Raw genomic sequence first — 18,154 nt, 5'->3', positions numbered from 1 at the left:
TTAAGTGTGGTGCGGTGTTCCTGGGCATGCTCAGCAAATGGTTTTGTGGAGTATGCATGGTCCATCTGTTAGGCCCCTGCCCGCTTGCATCGTAGGTGGGCTGCTAGTTTGTTCCTCTTGCTCGGTAAGGGTGCTACTATTGTCTTTCCTGATGGTTAAAGCAGTAAACGTTGGTGCCTGTCAGTTTCCCTGCCAGGACCGCGCACTCATAAGGTTGGTTTGTGGTTGCTTAGGAGCATTTGGACGCACCTCATGCCGACATTATGCCACCTGTTTGTTTGCCAGTACAAGCTGGTGCTTTCTCTTTGAGGATTAGAGTGAATTGTTCCTCTCGTCCTTCGTATTGCTACTATTTTCTTGGCTGTCTTTCAGAGTTTTAAAGCGGATTTCCGCCAATTCAAGGAATTTTACCATTCGGCAGCTCAGTTGGATGTAGTCGCCGTGGAAGCAAGCCAGCACTGCTTGCCTGCAGGTCCGTATCCTGCGGTTGTTAAGAAGCGGTCTCAAGAGGGAGCGACGTTCTTGTATAAGTTCGCTGCATATGGCGATAAGATGTTCGGTGTTCTCTTTGCCGTTCCCGCAAAGATGGCATTTTATTGGTAGCTGGGGGCGTAACCACGGTGGTTGGTGGGTCGCGGACAGCAGTAACCCTAGGCGAAATTTCAGGAACTTCTCTTTTGTTTTTTTGGAAAAGTCTGTCTGTAGATATGCTTGGGGTGAGGGCTTGATGTACGATTGAACTGTGAGCCAGCCGTGAGCACGCTCTATCAAGGCAGCTTTGTCCTGCAACAATGATTCTTTTCGGACTGTCTTATTGACCATCTTTTTTTTGATAACCAAATTTTTATTGTTTTTTTTGCGACACAACAAAGGAAACATTGAGCCTGTCAAGCCGCCACTTTACAAACGCACAGCACAGTGCCACACCACCCCCCCGCCCCCACCCAAAGCCCCCCCCGCCTCCTCCCCCCCAGAACCACATCCTCATACGACATTGCCCAACCATTTCCCCCAGATCCTACGGTATTTCTTAAGGCAGCCCCTCGCCTGATAGAGTGTCCGTTCCTGAGCCGCACACCAGTCCACTCCATCACTCCATTTGGCCAGGCTGGGCGGTTGTGAATGCTTCCAGGCCGCCGCAATATCCCTTTTTGTCACCATTAATGCTGTCATAAGGAACAGCTTCTCAGCACGTGTGCCATCGAGACCATCAGTGATGCCCAGAAGAGTGTGCCTAGGGTTATGTGGCACCGCCCAGCCCAAGACCTCCGTCAGGTCGGCTTCTATGCCCCTCCAGTAGCCCCCCAAGTCCGGACACGACCACACCATATGAATAAAGTCGGCCGGGCCAAAACCGCAGCGGGGGCAGGCCGCGTCAGCGGAGAGGCCCGCACGGTGTAGGCGGGCCGGTGTGAGGTAGGCAGTATGAAGGTAGTAGATTTGTATAAGCCTCAATTTAGCGGAGGCCGTCACCAGCCTGGGAGCCATAAGGGCGTCCCGCCAGTCGAACTCGTCCAGGGGACCCACCCACACCTCCCACCGTTCCTTCAGGCCTTCCCGGGCCGTGGGGGTGTTGTTAATAAGAGAACGGTGTATTCGGGATATGCCCCCCCTCCCCAGGTTGCCCAGCATAACCTGCGCCTCAGGGGGATTGTGGTCCGGTAGCCGAACGTCCAGAGGAGTGTAGGTGCGTATAGCGTGTCGCAGTTGGAGGTACTTATAAAATTGAGAAGAGTGGAGGGAAAAGCGCGCCTGCAGTTCCGAGTACGAGCACATGCGTCCCCCCCGCCAGACGTCCCCCAGCTGGGAGATGCCGAGCAGGTCCCATGATTTGAAACCCTCCAGAGCCGCAACGTCTCTCAGCCATGTCCCGTGCCAGAGGGGGGTGGCGCGAGTCAGCCTCCCAGTCCAGTGGGTATGGCGAAGCGCCGCTCGCCAGGCCAGAAAGACCGCTTTGGTGATGTCTGGGCAGGAGGCGGGGATGGGGGCGCCGTACAGGCGGTCTAGAATACAGGGGAAACCCAGGTCTTCCAATTCCACCCTATAGGCCGGATCGGACCATCCCCCTCCAAACCAATCATGAATGACCAGGAGGCGGGTGGCCAAATAGTAGAGGTAAAGGTTGGTCATGCCGAGCCCGCCATCAAAGGTGGGGAGGCGACACGTCGACAGGGCCAACCTCAGTCTCCCACCACCCCAGAGAAACCTAGTCGCCAACCCGTCCAGCTCGCGGAACCAAGGCCTCGGGAAGGACACGGGAGTGTTCTGCAACACATAAAGGAACCGGGGGAGAATCATCATTTTGTAAAGCGCCACCCTCCCCAGTGGATTGAGCGGGAGCGACTGCCATCGCGCCAGATCCACCTTGGCTTTCTTGACCAAGGGGGCCACATTGAGAGCCCAGCTCAGTTCCGGGAGAAGGGAGACCCAAATGCCCAGGTACTTGAAGGACAACCGACGTAGGGGAATACTGTCCTGCCAGTCGAAGCACTCCCGGGAGGGTTGCAGAGGCACCAGAACCGATTTTTTCGGGTTTAAATAAAGGCCGGAGGCGCGGCCGAAGCGGCTCAAGATATGAAGTGCCCGGGGACCCGAGCGCGCCGGGTCACTAAGATACAGCAGAACGTCGTCCGCGTAAAGAGCTATCTTGTCCGACACACTGTCAGAAGCTGTGTCAGAATTCCCACGGAGGCAGAACGCTGCTAGCTCCCAATGCCCACCTCCCGGAACGCACTGTTGTATACAATGGCTCCAGGCAGGGGGAAAGGGGAATGGGACAAGAAGAGACACTCGAGCTTTTCTGGACTCCTTTTTCTTTCTATTCTTGATATTGTTGTCTGGAGTACCTAATGCACAGAGGGAGAAATCACTTAACTCTTATTTACTCTAAATACCTGACTGCTTCGGTTCTCTCTTGTTGTTACCTTCCCTACCCAGGTTTGCTGGAGTTTGAGCTCCTCTTCTGATTCAGCTGACTACTTCTGGCATGTGTTTCTATCAACCTAATGCACAAAGAGATATTATTCAGTCAGGTGATTACCTATTCCCTCTTCAGGTCTCTTACTCCTTCGCCTCCCCTTCTATTCTCTTACCTTGTGTAGTCTGACTGAATGATTATCAAGGGGGTTCTATAATTAGCGAAGACTGCTCTGCTTTTGGTGAATGGTGAGATGATCACAGAGTCTTAATGGACTATAGTTCTGCTTCTGGTGATGTAATCCACAGGCAATTCTTGGCATTCAATGGGAAGCGCGCAAAAAGGTAAGTAAAAGGAAAGATAGGAAGGAGAGAATAGGGAAGAACGCAAGCGGGGAGATTCGAAGGGGGGGGAATACGCCTGGAAGCGTGGTCTCTTTACATTCAGCAAATGAGTACAAGAAGTTCTAGTCTTTAACGGTTGACCTTACTTGTTTCTGAAAGTCTGGACTTGAATTCTTAAGCTCCCTCAAACTCGACGATTTCCCGCAGAGCAGGAAGGCTGCTAAGTTCTTCTGGGAATAATACTGCTTTTTTCTCTCCTGGAAATTATTTATCTCTTCTCTCACTGAAGGCTCTCGGACGCACTGTGAAGGAATATTCCCATATGACTGGAACTCGGAATTTCACTCTTCTCAATCCCTCTTCTGAGTTTACGGAAGAATTCGCCACAGCCTGTGACGCACACTTGAATTTACTCAAATACTACGGAGTTCACCCAAAACACAACTTCTCTCACAGAGGACTAAATTGAAGTGCGCATGAGAACGCTCTTCGCTGACGCACGAAACCTCGTATCTCGCGAGATCCCGTGCGTCAAACAGTACTTAGATTGTTCTGATGAGTCAAGCGGCCATCTTGAAATGGTGCGCTTGATCTCTAATAGGCATTTGTCCAAACATTACAGCAGGAGGGTTTAACCGTCACTCGAGATTTTTTCTGAGGCAAATTGAGGGTAGCGACGGTCTTTGCTTCCCTGACACACACGGCCCGGCCATTCCCAGCCCCGGAGAAGAGGATCCGCGCGGACCAGGGCAGCAAGGGGCTCCATTGCAAGAGCAAACAGGAGGGGCGACAGAGGGCACCCCTGCCGCGTTCCTCGGCCAATCCGAAAGGGCCTCGACAGTGCCCCGTTAACCAGCACTCTGGCACGTGGGCGCGCGTAAAGGACCCGCACCATGCCAACGAACTTGGGGCCGAAGCCCATGTGGGTCAGGACCTCAAAGAGATAGGGCCACCCAACCGAGTCGAAGGCCTTCTCGAAATCTGCAAGGAGAAGGGTGAGATACGGAGATATGCGCTGGCGGTGAGCCAGGGCCACGTGAAGACGACGAAGACAATGGCGAGTGACGCGGTCCGGCATGAAACCGCATTGGTCCGGGTGTACCAAGTATGACAGGAAGGGCCGGAGCCTCTGGGCCAGAACCGCCGCGTAAAGTTTGATGTCAGTATTGATAAGGGAGATCGGTCGGTATGCCGAACGATCGCAAGAAGGCGGCGTAGACTTGGGCAGGACCACGATCGTGGCTATGTCGGCTTCCGGAGGGAAGGAGCCGTTCTCGATCGCCGCAGCATAGAGGGCACCCAACCGTGGGACCAGGTGGTCCTTGTAGGCGGCATAAAACTCCTGGGGGAAGCCATCTGGACCCGGAGTTTTCCCCGCGGACGTGCGCCCTATCGCATCCCCAATTTCCTCAGGGGTAATGGGCACCTCCATGCTCTCCCAGTCGCTGGACCTGACGGTGGCCTTACAGGCCTCCCACAGGGTGCCCGCCGAGGAGACCGACCCATCGTTATCGGTAAAATACTGCGTCAGTGTGGACCCCACCTCCTTACGGAGCTTCTCGTCCTGGAGGAACCAGGCGTTGAGGCGCCACATCTGGCGGGCCCCACGAGGTGGGGGGCCCAGACCCAGGAGGACCGGAGAGTGATCGGAAATCCCCCGAGGAAGGATGCGGACATCCTGGATGCCTACACAGTCGGCAGGGGGGACAAAGATCGCATCAATACGTGCGTGGGTGTGGTGGGCGGCCGAGGTGTGAGTGTACTGCCGTGCGCGTGGGTGCCAGATCCGCCACGCATCGCATAAGCCCTGGGCCTCCGCCCAGCTCGCCATCTGCTTTGCTCGCACGGCGCGGGGCACCGAGACCGGACCCGAAGAATCCAGCTGCGGAGCCGAGACAGCATTGAAGTCCCCCCCCACAACAAGAGCTCCGGGCGGGAGATTTGTCAATAACGATGCAGCATAAGATAAAGCCTGGGACAGCCCGGTAGGCGGCGCATAGAGTGACAGGAGACTGAGCGGCCGACCCTCAAGCGTGCCGCAAACGACAATCCCCATCCCTTGGGGGTCGTGAATTGCCCGGGTGAACACAAAAGGGAAGGAGCGGCGCACTAGGACGGCAACCCCCCGCGATCCGCACGAGAACCCCGAGTGCCATACCCGGTCGTACCCGTAGCGCGCCAGAAAGGGACATTTCTCGCCCAGCAGATGAGTCTCCTGAAGTAAGAGCACATCAGCCTCCGCGCGCTGGGCGTACTTGAGGACAGCGGTGCGCTTGAGTCTATCTAGCAAGCCGTTCACATTCCAGGACAGAACTCGCACCTGAGCCTTAGAGGCTAGTTCTTCCATGGTAGTGGTGGGAACGAAGCGCGCTGGGAATGGGGTGGCCAGGGGAAGCCAGGGCCATGGATCTCTCGCTAGGGGAGGCCCGCGGGCAGCGCAGGAGGGCAAGTGACGGCGGCGCGTGGGCTGGCGGTGGCATGAAGAAGCGCGGCGTCACGCTAAGTGAGATGCTGCAGAGGAGGCTCAAAGAAGGACAGACCCAAACCAAACAAAACAGTCCCCCGAGGAGGAACAACCCACAAACAACAAACCCCAACCCCCCACCCTCCACCCTACACTTCAAGAACGGAAGCATCTGTCGCCCTAACTAAACCAACAATTACAAGACCCCAAGCCTAAGCGCTCGGGTGTAAAGAGCGTGGTGGACCCCTCCTGAAGCACGGATTTCCAGTGTCTCGTCCCAGGTTGCTGCAGGAAAGCGTGAGGTTGCAGAGCCCCCCACCCCCGCCACCTGGCAAGGACGCCGCCTCCCCCTGTAGGTGCATGAACAGAATGTAAGTCATATAGCAGGGCTGCGGGAAAGGTCTGACAAGTCAATTTGCACATTGAGGGGGGTTTGAGACCCGGCCGGACAAGGCGACAGACGGCGCCGGGACCCCCCGACCGCCTGGGATGATGTGCCGGAAGAGGCCGAAGATTCCCTCACCCGTCTCCCAGATGTACTCTCAGACCGGGTCCGGGCCGGCGCTGCGCCTCGGCGCTGTCGTGAGTGCGTGCGTTTCCTGCGCCGCGGTCGCTGCGGCCCAGCTGCACCGTGGCCCCGGAGCACAGGATTGGAGGACGTCTCACCGGATTGGCGCAGGGGTCGTTCCTCAGTGAGCCATGTCCAAGCCGCCCTGGGAGTGTCAAAGAACAGTGTCGTGTTCTGGAAAACGACACGAAGGCGGGCCGGGAATTGGAGCTGGTATTGAAGGCCCAGGGAACGCAGCTTTTGCTTGACCTCCGTGTAGGAGCGGCGTTGCTCCTGGACCTCCCGGGTGTAGTCTGGGAAGACCATAATGGTGTGGTTGTTGAAAGTCAGAGGGCCACTCACCCGCGCCTCCCGCAGGATAGCGTCTCTATCCCGAAAGTTGAGGATCCTAAGAATGAAGGGGCGCGGGGGGGCTCCCACCGGAGGTTTGGCTGCCAGCGACCGGTGCGCCCGCTCCACCACAAACCAGGTCGACAGATCGGCCGCCGGCATCCAGGACTTGAACCACTTTTCGAGGAAGTCATCTGCTCAGCCGGACTCAACCCCCTCCGGAAAGCCCACCAGGCGAAGGTTGTTGCGACGGGCGCGATTTTCGGCGTCTTCTGCCCGCCTGTGCAGTTCCTTGGAGTGGGTCGTGAGCTCCCGGACCTGGTCCTGTAGCAAGCGAATGTCATCTTCTGCCGTAGAGATCCGGGATTCCGTTTTGGTAATGCGGGCCGTGGCGTTGCGGAGGTCCTGCCGCAGGAGCGCAACATCGACCTTCACCTCCCCCACCATCCCCTCCAAGGATGTGCGGGAGGCCTCGATGGCCTGAAGGATGACCGCCAAGTCTTTGTTCGGGGCTGGTGCTCCCCCCCCACCCGCACCCGGCGGATCCAAGCTGGCAAATTGATCAATCCGCGTCTGGTGGGACGCCGCTGGTGGTTTGGAGCCTTTTTCTTTGCCCATGGTGGATCCAGGGAGCACGTGCCGGCCCCGAGGGTGGGCGCAGTGGACCGGCAGGCGGCCCCCACCTGCCAAGCCGAGCCGCCCCCCACACCAGGCCAGAAGTGGGGGGATCCAAGGAGAAGGGGGAGGGCGAAGGCGCGTCTGTTCCCCAACAATGGAAGGCCCAGAGCCCGCTCGACATGCACCCCCTCCGGGTGATCCGGGCCGTGCCGCACTCGCCGCGGGCCTCGCGCCCCGGTCTGCGATGGTCCTCCGCCTATGTCCAACGCGTAGGCCCAGGGCACCAGGGAACGCCGTGTCCCCTCAAGGTCCGGCTCCGACGGATCAGGCCCAGTCAGGGTGCGGGAGGAGGGGGACCCCCAGGCCGGCAGCGGCCCCCGGGTAGCAGTGCAGGGCAGGAGAGGTCCGATACCGTCGTCCCCACGGGCCAGCACGGAGGCGCCAGGGAACGTCCCCGCTCCAGGCACAGCAGTCGGCCACAAGGCCTGCGGGGCCACGTCACCCTGGGGCGACCAGAGAGGACAGCGCCAGGACCAAGTCAGCAGGGGTCGGGGGGGGGCCCGCCCCCCTCGAGGCAGTGTCGGCCCAGCACCAGGAGACAGCAGGCATCGACAGCGGCGGGGTCGAACTCAGCCCCTCGAGCAGTCCCACTCAGGCAGCCAATCAATCAATCAATGCGGGCCGAGCCGCCCGCCGAACAGGGTCACCGCACCACCGGGGGGCGCTCACCATACGCCGCCCCCCAAGCTCACCCAAGACCCGGCACCAGCCCAGGCTCCGCTCCGCAGGTCCTCTGGCCCCCGGACGGCCTCCGGTGGCCCCGCGGCCTTCGCCCTCGTGGTGCGCCGGGGGCTCGATTAGGGGACACTGCCGTCTTCAGGACCAGCTGTGTACGTCTCAGCTACCGGTGCAGCTCACGGGCTGTGTAGCTCGGCTCCCGCTGCAGGAAATCGGCCGAAAATCGCACCAGGGACGGGGCAGCAGCTCCTCAGCACTCGGCGGTCAGCAGGGGACACCTGGGACAGCCACAGCGGATAGAGGTCGGATGCGAGGGGTCAAGCATCCAGGAGCCTCACCTAAGCGCGGCCATCTTGGCTAGCGCCACCTAGCGCTCTATTGACCATCTTTTTAAAGCCTGCTCTAGAGCCTGGGAGTTCCCATAGTTGCCGTAAGCCGAGTTGATCAATTGCGATCTCCAAGTACAGCCTTGCCGGGTAAGTTTCTTTATCTTGAAGTTCCTACCACAGGAGAGCATTTAGTGTTTTCGGATCTCCCCTGCTTACTTTCTGCAAGCTTTTTATGTATGTTCCTTTGCGGGCCAGCTCTTCTTTTGGCAGCCCAAATTCTAATCTCATCTGTGCGGGCGGTGTGTACCTAGGAAGACCAAAGATCATGCCTAGCGCCTTTTCTACCGTTCTGTCTACTAAAGAAGCATCCTTCCCCCTCATAGCTTCACTGCCGTAAGTGATGGCTGGGATTAGTTTTGCCTGGATCACCTTTATGAGGGGTAATAGGCTTGGACCAGTGACCACGTTTTTTAAGTTTCTAAGTGCTACCGCAACCATTAGCCCTCGCCTTTTTATGGTGTCACATTGTGGTTTGAAGTTGTCCTTACAGTCTATGATGACTCCCAAAAATCTATATTCACAGACCATTTCCAGCTTCCTTGATGCCAAGAGACGATTCTGTGTTATTTTCTTTTTGGGGAGATTAATGCTAAGCCTATTAGCTGCAGAATATCTTGACGTAATGCCAGTAGCCGCTGTAGGCCTACAGGGGTCCGGCTAATAAGTAACAGGTCGTCTGCGTAGAAGAGGTTCGACAGCTGGGTGCCCCCTAGCTTTGGTGCATGCGCGTTACTTTCATTTAGCAGCGTTGATAGCTCTCCCATGAAAAGATTAAAAAGTATTGGAGCAAGTACGCAGCCCTGTTTTACCCCTGTGCTTGTTGGAATCTTCCTTGTTAGGTATTCGCCAGAGCCTAATTTGACTTGCACCCATGTCTCGCTGTGCAGGAGAATTAGTTGGTTTAAGAGCAACGGCGGGATGTTCAGCTTTTTTAATTTTTCCCACAGAAGGTTTCTGTTAACGTGGTCAAAAGCAGAGCTGTAGTCAATGTAACACAGATATAGGGATTGCTTCGCTTCGAGGGCAGCATCGATTAATAGAGAAAGCGCTAATATGTTGGTGGTAGTCCCCATACTTTTACAGAAGCCTGTTTGATTGTATGGAATTGCTGAAACCTCAGCTGTCCACGATGTCAATTCCTCAAGTAAGAGGCCTGTGAAATATTTGGCCTCGTTGTCAAGCAAGGCCACTAGCCGATAGCTTTTCGGGTCGTTTCTGTTTCCCTTTTTGTAGATAGGTAAGAGGAGGGCTCCCCTCTATGATGATGGAATTATTGATGTCTGTAGGATTTTTCCAAACATTGGTTTGAGTGCGGCGGCCCAATATTCCGGCTCTTGCTTGAACAATATGGGGGGAATCCCATTTGGTCCAGGCGCCCCCTCGCGTCTTTCCTTTTCTATTGCTAATCAGTTCATTTGTGATTGTGATTGCCTGATCTGGCTGCGGAGGATCATGGTGTTCGCGCCACGTCGGCGTAGAGAGCTGGGGAAAAAAGTTCAGTGGAATGCTGGCGCAGGGGATATTCACAAGGTGAGGAATCCACAGGCAGATACTGTATCCACCAGAAAAAGCGTTACCGAAGGTAAATAACTTGTTCTGCAGGATTTCTCACTAGATAACTGTGCTGTGCTGTGCTTCAGTGCTTCAGTGTCCGATCACGTGGCAGTAGAGAAAGGCTGTCCAACAGGATCTTTCAGTGGGTAGCAGTGGGTGGCAATGGCGCTTTGAGGGGCCAGATTAAGCTGAATTCTATGGGAGTGCCCTTCGCCTGGCTCACCTAGCTTAGAATTGACTTGTGCTTTGCTTTGCTAGCCCACCTTCCTGCTTCCTGTTGTCAAGTGATTCTCTGTCTCAGTTCTTGGCTGTGCGCAGTGCTGGGCGGCTGTGCCCCCGCACAGGCTGACCTCTACGAGCTCCGCGCCCTGTGCTTGTCTGCACCGGCTCTAGCTGTGTGAGCTCCAAACTCCAAAAGAAATAAACTTTCGGCTTCTGCTGCTATGGAGGTTGAATCGCGGCTTCTGGCACTTTTAGGGAAGAGTTTTGGCCACTGCCACCACGGAAGCTCGCGCGGCTTCTGCCACTTTAGAAAATGTGTTGGCGGCTCCTGCTGCTACCGGAGTTGACTCGCGGCTCCTGCCGCCGTTGGGAAGGCTGCTGCTAGACGGCTTTTGCTCCTGCCGCTACGGAGAGGTGCTCTCGGCTTTCCGGCGCCCTCCCGCAGCCTCTGGCAACCTCTGGGAGGCCCTCGCGGCAACAAGAAAACAAAGCACCGGCAGCCTCCCACAGCTAAACGGCTTTCGCGGCTCCTGCCGCTGCTGGGATGCTTTCGTCGCTCCTGCCTCTACTGGGAGGTCTTCGCGGCTCCTGCCACTGCTGGGTGGCTCTCGGGGCTCCTCCTGCTGCGGGGCGCCTTTCTTGGCACCTGCCGCTGCTGGGTGGCTTTCACAGCTTCTGCCACTGCTGGGCGGTTTTCGCGGCTCCTGCCGCTACTTGGAGGCTTTCGAGGCCGCTGCAGGGAGGTTTTTCGCGGCCGCTGCAGGGAGGCTTTTCACGGCTCCTGCCACTGCGGAGAGGCCCTCACGCCTACCAGCAGCCTCTGGCAGCCCCATGCGGCAACAGGGAAACGAACATGGAAACGAAAGCCCCCAACAGGGAACACCACACCGGCAGCCTCTCGCACCAACGGGGAACTTTTAAGCCTCTGGTCCGATGGGAACAGCCCAGCCTGAACTGCCAAGCCAGGTCCTTCCTGGACTGAAAACAATCATCCTAGGACAGATTTAGGGCTTTCAGCCCTCATCAGCCAGGATAGCTTGACTCCAGTGGCATAGAGCATGGGTCCCGTGTCTGGGCATACCCGTCCCACTCGGGGTGACAAATGCAAAAACAATTGATGGACAGAATGCAGAACAATATCATACATTCTCCCCAGTACAAAGATCTGAGCATAAATCCATCATTTTTTGCTCACAATGTCATTCCAGTTTGGACCCAGCCATATGCAAATCAGTCTTGACCCTGCATCCAATGAGAACAGTCCAGCCCGAACTGTCAGGCCAGGTCCTCACTGGACTGGAAACAAGCATCTTAGGACCGGTTTCGGGCTTTCAGCCCTCATCAGCCAGGATAGCTTGACTCCAGTGGCATAGAGAGCACGGGACCCACGTCTGGGCATACCCGTCTCACTCGGGTGACAAATGCAAAAAGAACAATTGATGGACAGAATGCAGAACAATTTCATACATTCACCCCAGTACCAAGATACTTTCTGTGATGGAGAGGGAGATGCCCACTACCCAGACTGAGGTGAGGGCTTTTGTAGGACCAACAGGTTATTACAGGAACTTTGTGGCTAACAAGAGAGTATAGTTGTCCCCCTGACTGCATTGAGCTCCACAAAGCAGCCCAGGAAAGTGATTGGGACTGAGGATCAAAGGTCATTTGAGTAGCTGAGGAACCCCTTTGCAATGCACCTGTACTACAGTGTCTGTCTTTAGTCAGCTTTTTATTTTACAGAGATATGTCTATGAGAAGGCAGCTGGAGCTGTGTTAGCTCCAACTCTCCAAAGAGCATGGTTCACTAGATGCTGAAAAGTGGCAGGAGCAATCTTCAACCCAAAGGGCTTTGCATTAAAATTGATGAACCCTGCTGGTGTAGAAAATACTCTCTTCTCCTTGGAACTTGGTGTGTAGGCAGTCTGCCAGTACGTACTAGTCAAATCGAATGAACTAAAGTACTTTGCAGCACCTAACCAATTCAAAAGCTCATATGCTCTTGGGATTGGATGAGCATCGGTCTTGGTTACTTAATTGAGGGCTCGGTAGACCACAAATAGCTGCAAGTCAGTAGACCCTTGCTTTGGTGCTATTAACACAGGACTAGACCAAGTTCGACAAGATCTCTCAATGACCCACGGGTCTACTATCTTGGGGGCTTGTGCATCAACGTGTTTCTGAACCCAGTCAGACATTCTGTATATTTTATTCTTCACTGACAGACTGTCAGTTGTGTCTATGTCATGGGCACACTCACTAGAGTTTTCTGCACCTCCAGTTTTACCCTGTTATTTATTCAGGAACAGGTACAGACAAGTCCCAGGATCAATTGATTTGTTGTTTGTTAGACCCTCAAACACTCATGCTTCATAATCTGGTCTTGTCCTGGTCCCTTAAAACCATAATGAGCTCAACCATATTCCAGGGAGTGCTTTTAGATATTGCGGAATGGGGTGTGAGAAAGAAAAAAAATTCTTGAGATACCCCGGTATCCCTTTATTATTTGGGATCACAGACAGGGTTAAAAGGAAAAATCATAGTTGTTTCCAGTAGATTAGTATCCTTACACCTGTCTTGTCGTTAACTTGCTTCAGCCTTTCACAATGTTCTCTAAGTGTCCCAGGCTCTCATCAGGACATTTGAAAAACATAATTTTAATTGTAATTACATAGTCCTGTCCCTAATGTCCATGTGAGTACAAGGACAAACAAATACATTGAATTATGTGGTCTTACTTTGCTTCATTAGTTGAGCACCAATTAGTGCCTAGGAAGAATAACATATTAAGCCATCAATGATTCCTGACAATGCCAAAGAGCATCTGTGGTCCCACCATATCTTCACATATCTGTAGAGAATTATAACCCTGTGGTCACAACCATGACAAGCAGACACAGACAAGTATGAAGGTTGTTATAACCATGATGTATAGCATGACAATTACATGCATGCTGGATGGCCCATTCAGATCTTTGGATGCATCCTTTAGACAGAACATGTCACATTTAATGGGCCATACACCCTGCCAAGGCGATATTCAAGACCTCGCTTGCCCCTTGTATACTATCATTCGCCATAGAGGAATATTTTGTTCAATGCATCCTTCATCTGTAAGAATCCATAATTATATTGTTAAGTTTGATGCAACTTTGGTGCCTTCAAATAGATTTTTATCCCTATCAAGGGCTTCTACCGAGCAGCCTTGTTAGTAAACATTATGAGATGGATTTCCTTTCTGGAGCAAATGTGTTTTTTATCTGGCCATGAAGACTGCATCTTTGGCTAGACCTATTGTGGGCATCATTGCTGCCACCTATCTCCACAAGCCTTTATGTTGTAGAGTCCTCCGGTGCTTTGGATTTGAAGACCATACTGTAAAAATAAGCACATTGTAACCCTTGCTCTTTTAGCTGTTATTAGGTCATCCTTTGGTTTCTGGTAGGACTGGTGATGGGAGTCACAGCTCCATTGGAACTATGAAATCTACTATAGATCAATTTTTACCACCCATAAAACAAACCATAACTCCCCCAGTGTCCCATCTGGTAATATCCCTCAGTAATCACTCTCCACAGAATTACCATTGCTTCCAGTGGCTCTGGCAGGTTGGGGTGTCCAGGGCGGGGTTATCCTCCACAAATCTGGGGATCTCTTGATGTGGTCCTTAGTCCTGAAACTCTATTCCCTCCTATGCTCCCCAGCCATCTCCTGTTTTGTATGTCTAAATACATGTATGATCCATGTATATTGAGAAATAGAAACTCATGCCGTAGAGGCTAAATAGTCTTCAGGATACGACACAGCAGGCAAAATTATTTTTTGCTAATTTAATAAAGATCACCAACCATGGTGCCACTGTTGAGAAGATTGGGCTTTCCTTGAAAATAACTACAGACAGTCTAGCAGTGTATACACCAAGTTGCAACGAGGGACTACTGTTTTGAATACCTTTAAAATGAGTTTCCCTAAAAACATGTCTGAGTCCCTCCCAATACTTGAATGTGGGTGAGTTGTATTTGGAGAATGTATTTATTCTGTGAACAACTTATATATTTGATATCTTTGCTTCCAGGGACAGATACAGCGATTTTAGTGACGGCAGCTCTTCGGAAAAGGAACTTGAGTCAGATGTGAATTGAACATCCTGCAAGGGTTTAGCTACCTACCGGTGTATCATCACATGCACTCTGGCGTCGTAGCTTTGCCTCTTTTTGCCTTCAACATTTTGGATCCAAACTACCTCTTCTACTATTTGCTTTTAATATTTTCAATGTTTTTTCTCTAAAAAATGCAGGTTTGAGTACAGAATGTTTTTTCTTTAATTTACTTTCATATTATTGTTTCGTCCCTTAAGTGCAAGTCTGTATTGTGCTGGGATGTGGCACATTTGTATGAATTCATTGACCATGCATACCAGTGTGTTCCTCCGATACAGTCATGACTTTTGTGAATTGTATTCTGTACTTTCTGTTGAATTATATGTTATGTTGATATAAAACATGTATGATTTTAGAACAAACAAAGCTGCTAGCACTCTAATATAATTTTGTTCTCGCTTCTTCGTGTGTAATCTTTGATGTCTCCAAATTTTTTCCTGCTATTTTTTCATATCCAATCATCAACCTTAAAACTTGTGTCTTCTGTAACGCTCCCTCAAAATGTGTCCTCACTTTTCGACATTTCATTGTTTTTTTGTGCAAACCTGCTAAGTCTGCTTGATAATAATTCATGACCCTCAATGCGATTGAGCAAGCTAGCAGAAATCACTTGAGGCATCTAGGGGCTACCTTTAATGCACACACTTTGTACCCAAATAACAGAATTTTTGTAATAAATATTGTAGTTCAACATTCAAACATGACATTTTTTATTAAATATACAAGTATTTCCTTCCCAAAAATAAACATTTCATTTTCAGAGGTGCCACACAAAAGTTCCTTATGCGCGAGGACATTCTGTGGACAGTATCGGTGACAGTAGTGCATATTTAATTTAACAGTTGAGCAGTTAAAGAGGAAAATAAAACTGTGCAAGTTACCATCACCCTCAGAACAGGCACATCTTAGACTAAAGACGTGGAAGCTTCGCTCACCCTCAGAACAGACCCACACAGCGTGGGCAGCAGCATTTCAAGCATCCCTCAAACTCAGAACATGCATCTCATGGATATAAACTTCTCTTGCATTGTATAGGCAGCAGAAATAAATGCATCTGTCACCCTCAGAATATTTGGGGCATGTGTGCAAATAGTATACTCTTCTCCGTTTTTAGAGGTTTATCTCAATCTGCTTCGGTGCAAGCTTCCCTCACCCTCAGGTCTAAGTCATTGCCACCGGGTTATTTGCAGATGCTAGTATGGTCTGGTATTATTCTTTTCTTAGCAATCGAAAGAAATAACATTTGACTAGTATGTCATCTAGATCAGCAGTTCTTAATCTCTTGACTCTGGAGACCCCCACTGAATTATAACTGAAAGCCGGGAATCCCTGAGCACTTTGTACGATTTGAACATTAAAACCGTAGTTCACCAAAAATATACAAACAGATACAAACCAAATACTCAAGTTACAAAACATTTTATTTTTTCACTACAGTAAAAAAATACAAAAATCAAAATTTTGATGGAACGGTTGGTGCTGCTTTTCAGCACTTAACTTTTCCGTGCTTGGTTTTATTTCCTGAAAGTTGAATCCTGAGGTCAGATTGTACATTTCTCAAGCAACTTCTGTATTTATTTTTAGGTGCATAAGATTTGAGAAAGCTTTTTCACATAAATATGTTGTGGAGAAGGTAAGTAAAACCTTAAGTGTTATGTAAATAATCAGGATATTCGGTTTGTATATGCTGCAAAACATTTGCCTGAAAATGTTCCTTGAATTAAAGTTTAATGTACAACCCACCAATTTGCGACTAGAAAATTGCGTCACATTTGCGACTCACAAATTAGGATGTACAACAGTGTCTCATACACTGTTAGCCATTCCTAATGGGGTCGCAACTGCATGCCTCATTAATATTAATGAGGCTGTCGCAATTTGCAACCCCATTAGGAATCATTAGCATTCCCAGGGATGGTGGCCTGCTGAGGTCAGCAGAACACCATGTCTGGTACTGCTTGTAAATAAAGCAGTCTTTTTTTCTTTTTTTTAAATGCAGCCCGTTTTCCTTTAAGGAAAACGTGATGCACTTAAAAAAAGAATAATTAAACTTTTCAGTTTCATTTGTTTAAGGGCAGGCAGTGGTCCCTGGGACCACTGCCTGCTCTTAAAAATATTTTCTTACATACTCACAAAGGGGAAGGGGTCCCTGGGGACCCATTCCTGTTTGCGAGTGGTTTGCCACCTACTTGAAGTAGGTGGCAAACTGTGAGTGTTTTGGGGCCGCAAATGCGGTCACAAAACACTTGTACATGGCATGGTGACTCGCTATTAGGAAGGGACGCCCCTTCCTAATAGCGGGAGTCGCAAATGCTATTTTGAGAGTCAGTGACTCGCAAAATAGCATTTGTACATGCCAGTACCCTTTTTTGCGGTTGCAAACGGGAGTATCTCCAGTTTGCGGCCACAAAAAAGGGTTGTACATCTGGCCCAAATGTTTTATCTGTAGAGATTTAATTCAAACCATATGGCAGCTTCCAACCCTGTTAAACTGTCAATATGCGCATTAAAGAATCTTTAATCCGGTTTTTTGCTATTGCCTGGAAGAGGAAAATTCTCATGAAAATTAAATGACATATCTTAGAGATACTGGTTAACAAATTGCGCTGAATTGCAACTCCCAATTTGCAACTCTCTAAAGTGAATGTACAACAGTGTCTCAGACACTGTTTGCGATTCCCAATGGGGTCGCAAATTGTATGCCTCATCAATATTCATGAGGAAAGTGCAATTTGCAACCCCATAGGGAATGGCTAGCACTCATAGGGATGGTGGCCTGCTGGGGTCAGCAGACCACCATATCTGTGACTGCTTTTCCAATAAAGCAGTTTATTTTAAATGCAGCCCGTTTTCCTTAAAGGAAAACGGGCTGCATTTAAAAAAGAAGAATGAAACTTTTCAGTTTCATTTTTTAAGGGCAGGCAGTGGTCCCTGGGACCACTGCCTGCTCAAAAAAATATGTTCTCACCCATTCACAAAGGGGAAGGGGTCCTTCCCGTTTACGAGTGGCTTACCACATACTTGAAGTAGGTGGTAAACTGCAATTGTTTTCCGACCGCAAAATGGGGTCCCAAAACAATCATACATTGGTATTAGAATCGCTATTAGGAAGGGACGCCTATGGCACACCCCTTCCTAATTGCAAGTCGCAAACTATATTTTGCGAGTAACTAATAGGTTAGCGAGTCTCAAAATGTGGTTTGTTCATGGGGCAGACCAATTTTGCGGCCACAAATGGGCCAAATTCCCATTTGCGACCGCAAAAAACAGTTCTACATCTGGCCCTTTGTTTGATAATTAGTCACCAGCAGATTCCAGAAAGGCCTTCAGGTTTTGGAAATAATTAACGTTTCTTTTTGATAAGAGATAAGGCCACAAATGTAAATTTCGATTATTGCCTCAGTCTTGTCTTTGACATTAAAAAATGTGATAACTACTTCTTTCATACTCAGATTGAGTGCATTTAAATGAGTGAAGATGTCTTCCATACTGGCTAATCGAGTATTGTCATTTAAGTGCACAGTAAGTGCAAATGGAAATTGCTGTTCTGTTAAGAATAATCTGATTTTATTTCTCAATTGATAAAACATAGACTAACCTTTCTCACAAGATAGCCATGTGACTTCTGTATGCTGCAAAAGCCTTTAATGATCACTGTCCATAGAGGACAGAGCTGTTCAAAAAGCTCTAGATTTACTGACCTAGCTTTGATAAAATTTACAATTTTGGACGACTTATTCAAGATCTTTTTTATTCCCTTTAGCATCTTCTTAGTGGCTAATGATTCTCAATGAAAGCAATAAAGATGCCATGCAACTGTAATGTCATTTTCCCTTATTCGTGCAAGCAGTCC

At 50.6% G+C, this 18,154-nt stretch overlaps 1 protein-coding gene across 4 annotated transcripts in view; it reads left to right on the top strand.

Moving 5' to 3' along the window:
- LOC146805091 (CTP synthase 2) overlaps window positions 1–14,995 on the top strand; it is a 1,453,753-nt gene extending 1,438,758 nt beyond the window's left edge. For all 4 annotated transcript variants that reach the window (XM_085622227.1, XM_085622228.1, XM_085622229.1 and 1 more), the window contains one exon: window positions 14,217–14,995. In XM_085622227.1, coding sequence (XP_085478353.1) covers window positions 14,217–14,283 — 67 coding nt within the window. In that variant the 3' untranslated portion in view covers window positions 14,284–14,995. The remainder of the gene's footprint in view (window positions 1–14,216) is intronic.
- Window positions 14,996–18,154: the final 3,159 nt, after the last annotated feature.

The sequence above is a fragment of the Triturus cristatus genome, chromosome 8, assembly GCF_964204655.1.
Source record: "Triturus cristatus chromosome 8, aTriCri1.1, whole genome shotgun sequence".
NCBI lineage: Eukaryota > Metazoa > Chordata > Amphibia > Caudata > Salamandridae > Triturus > Triturus cristatus.
This window is presented reverse-complemented; position numbering and strand designations above follow the sequence as displayed.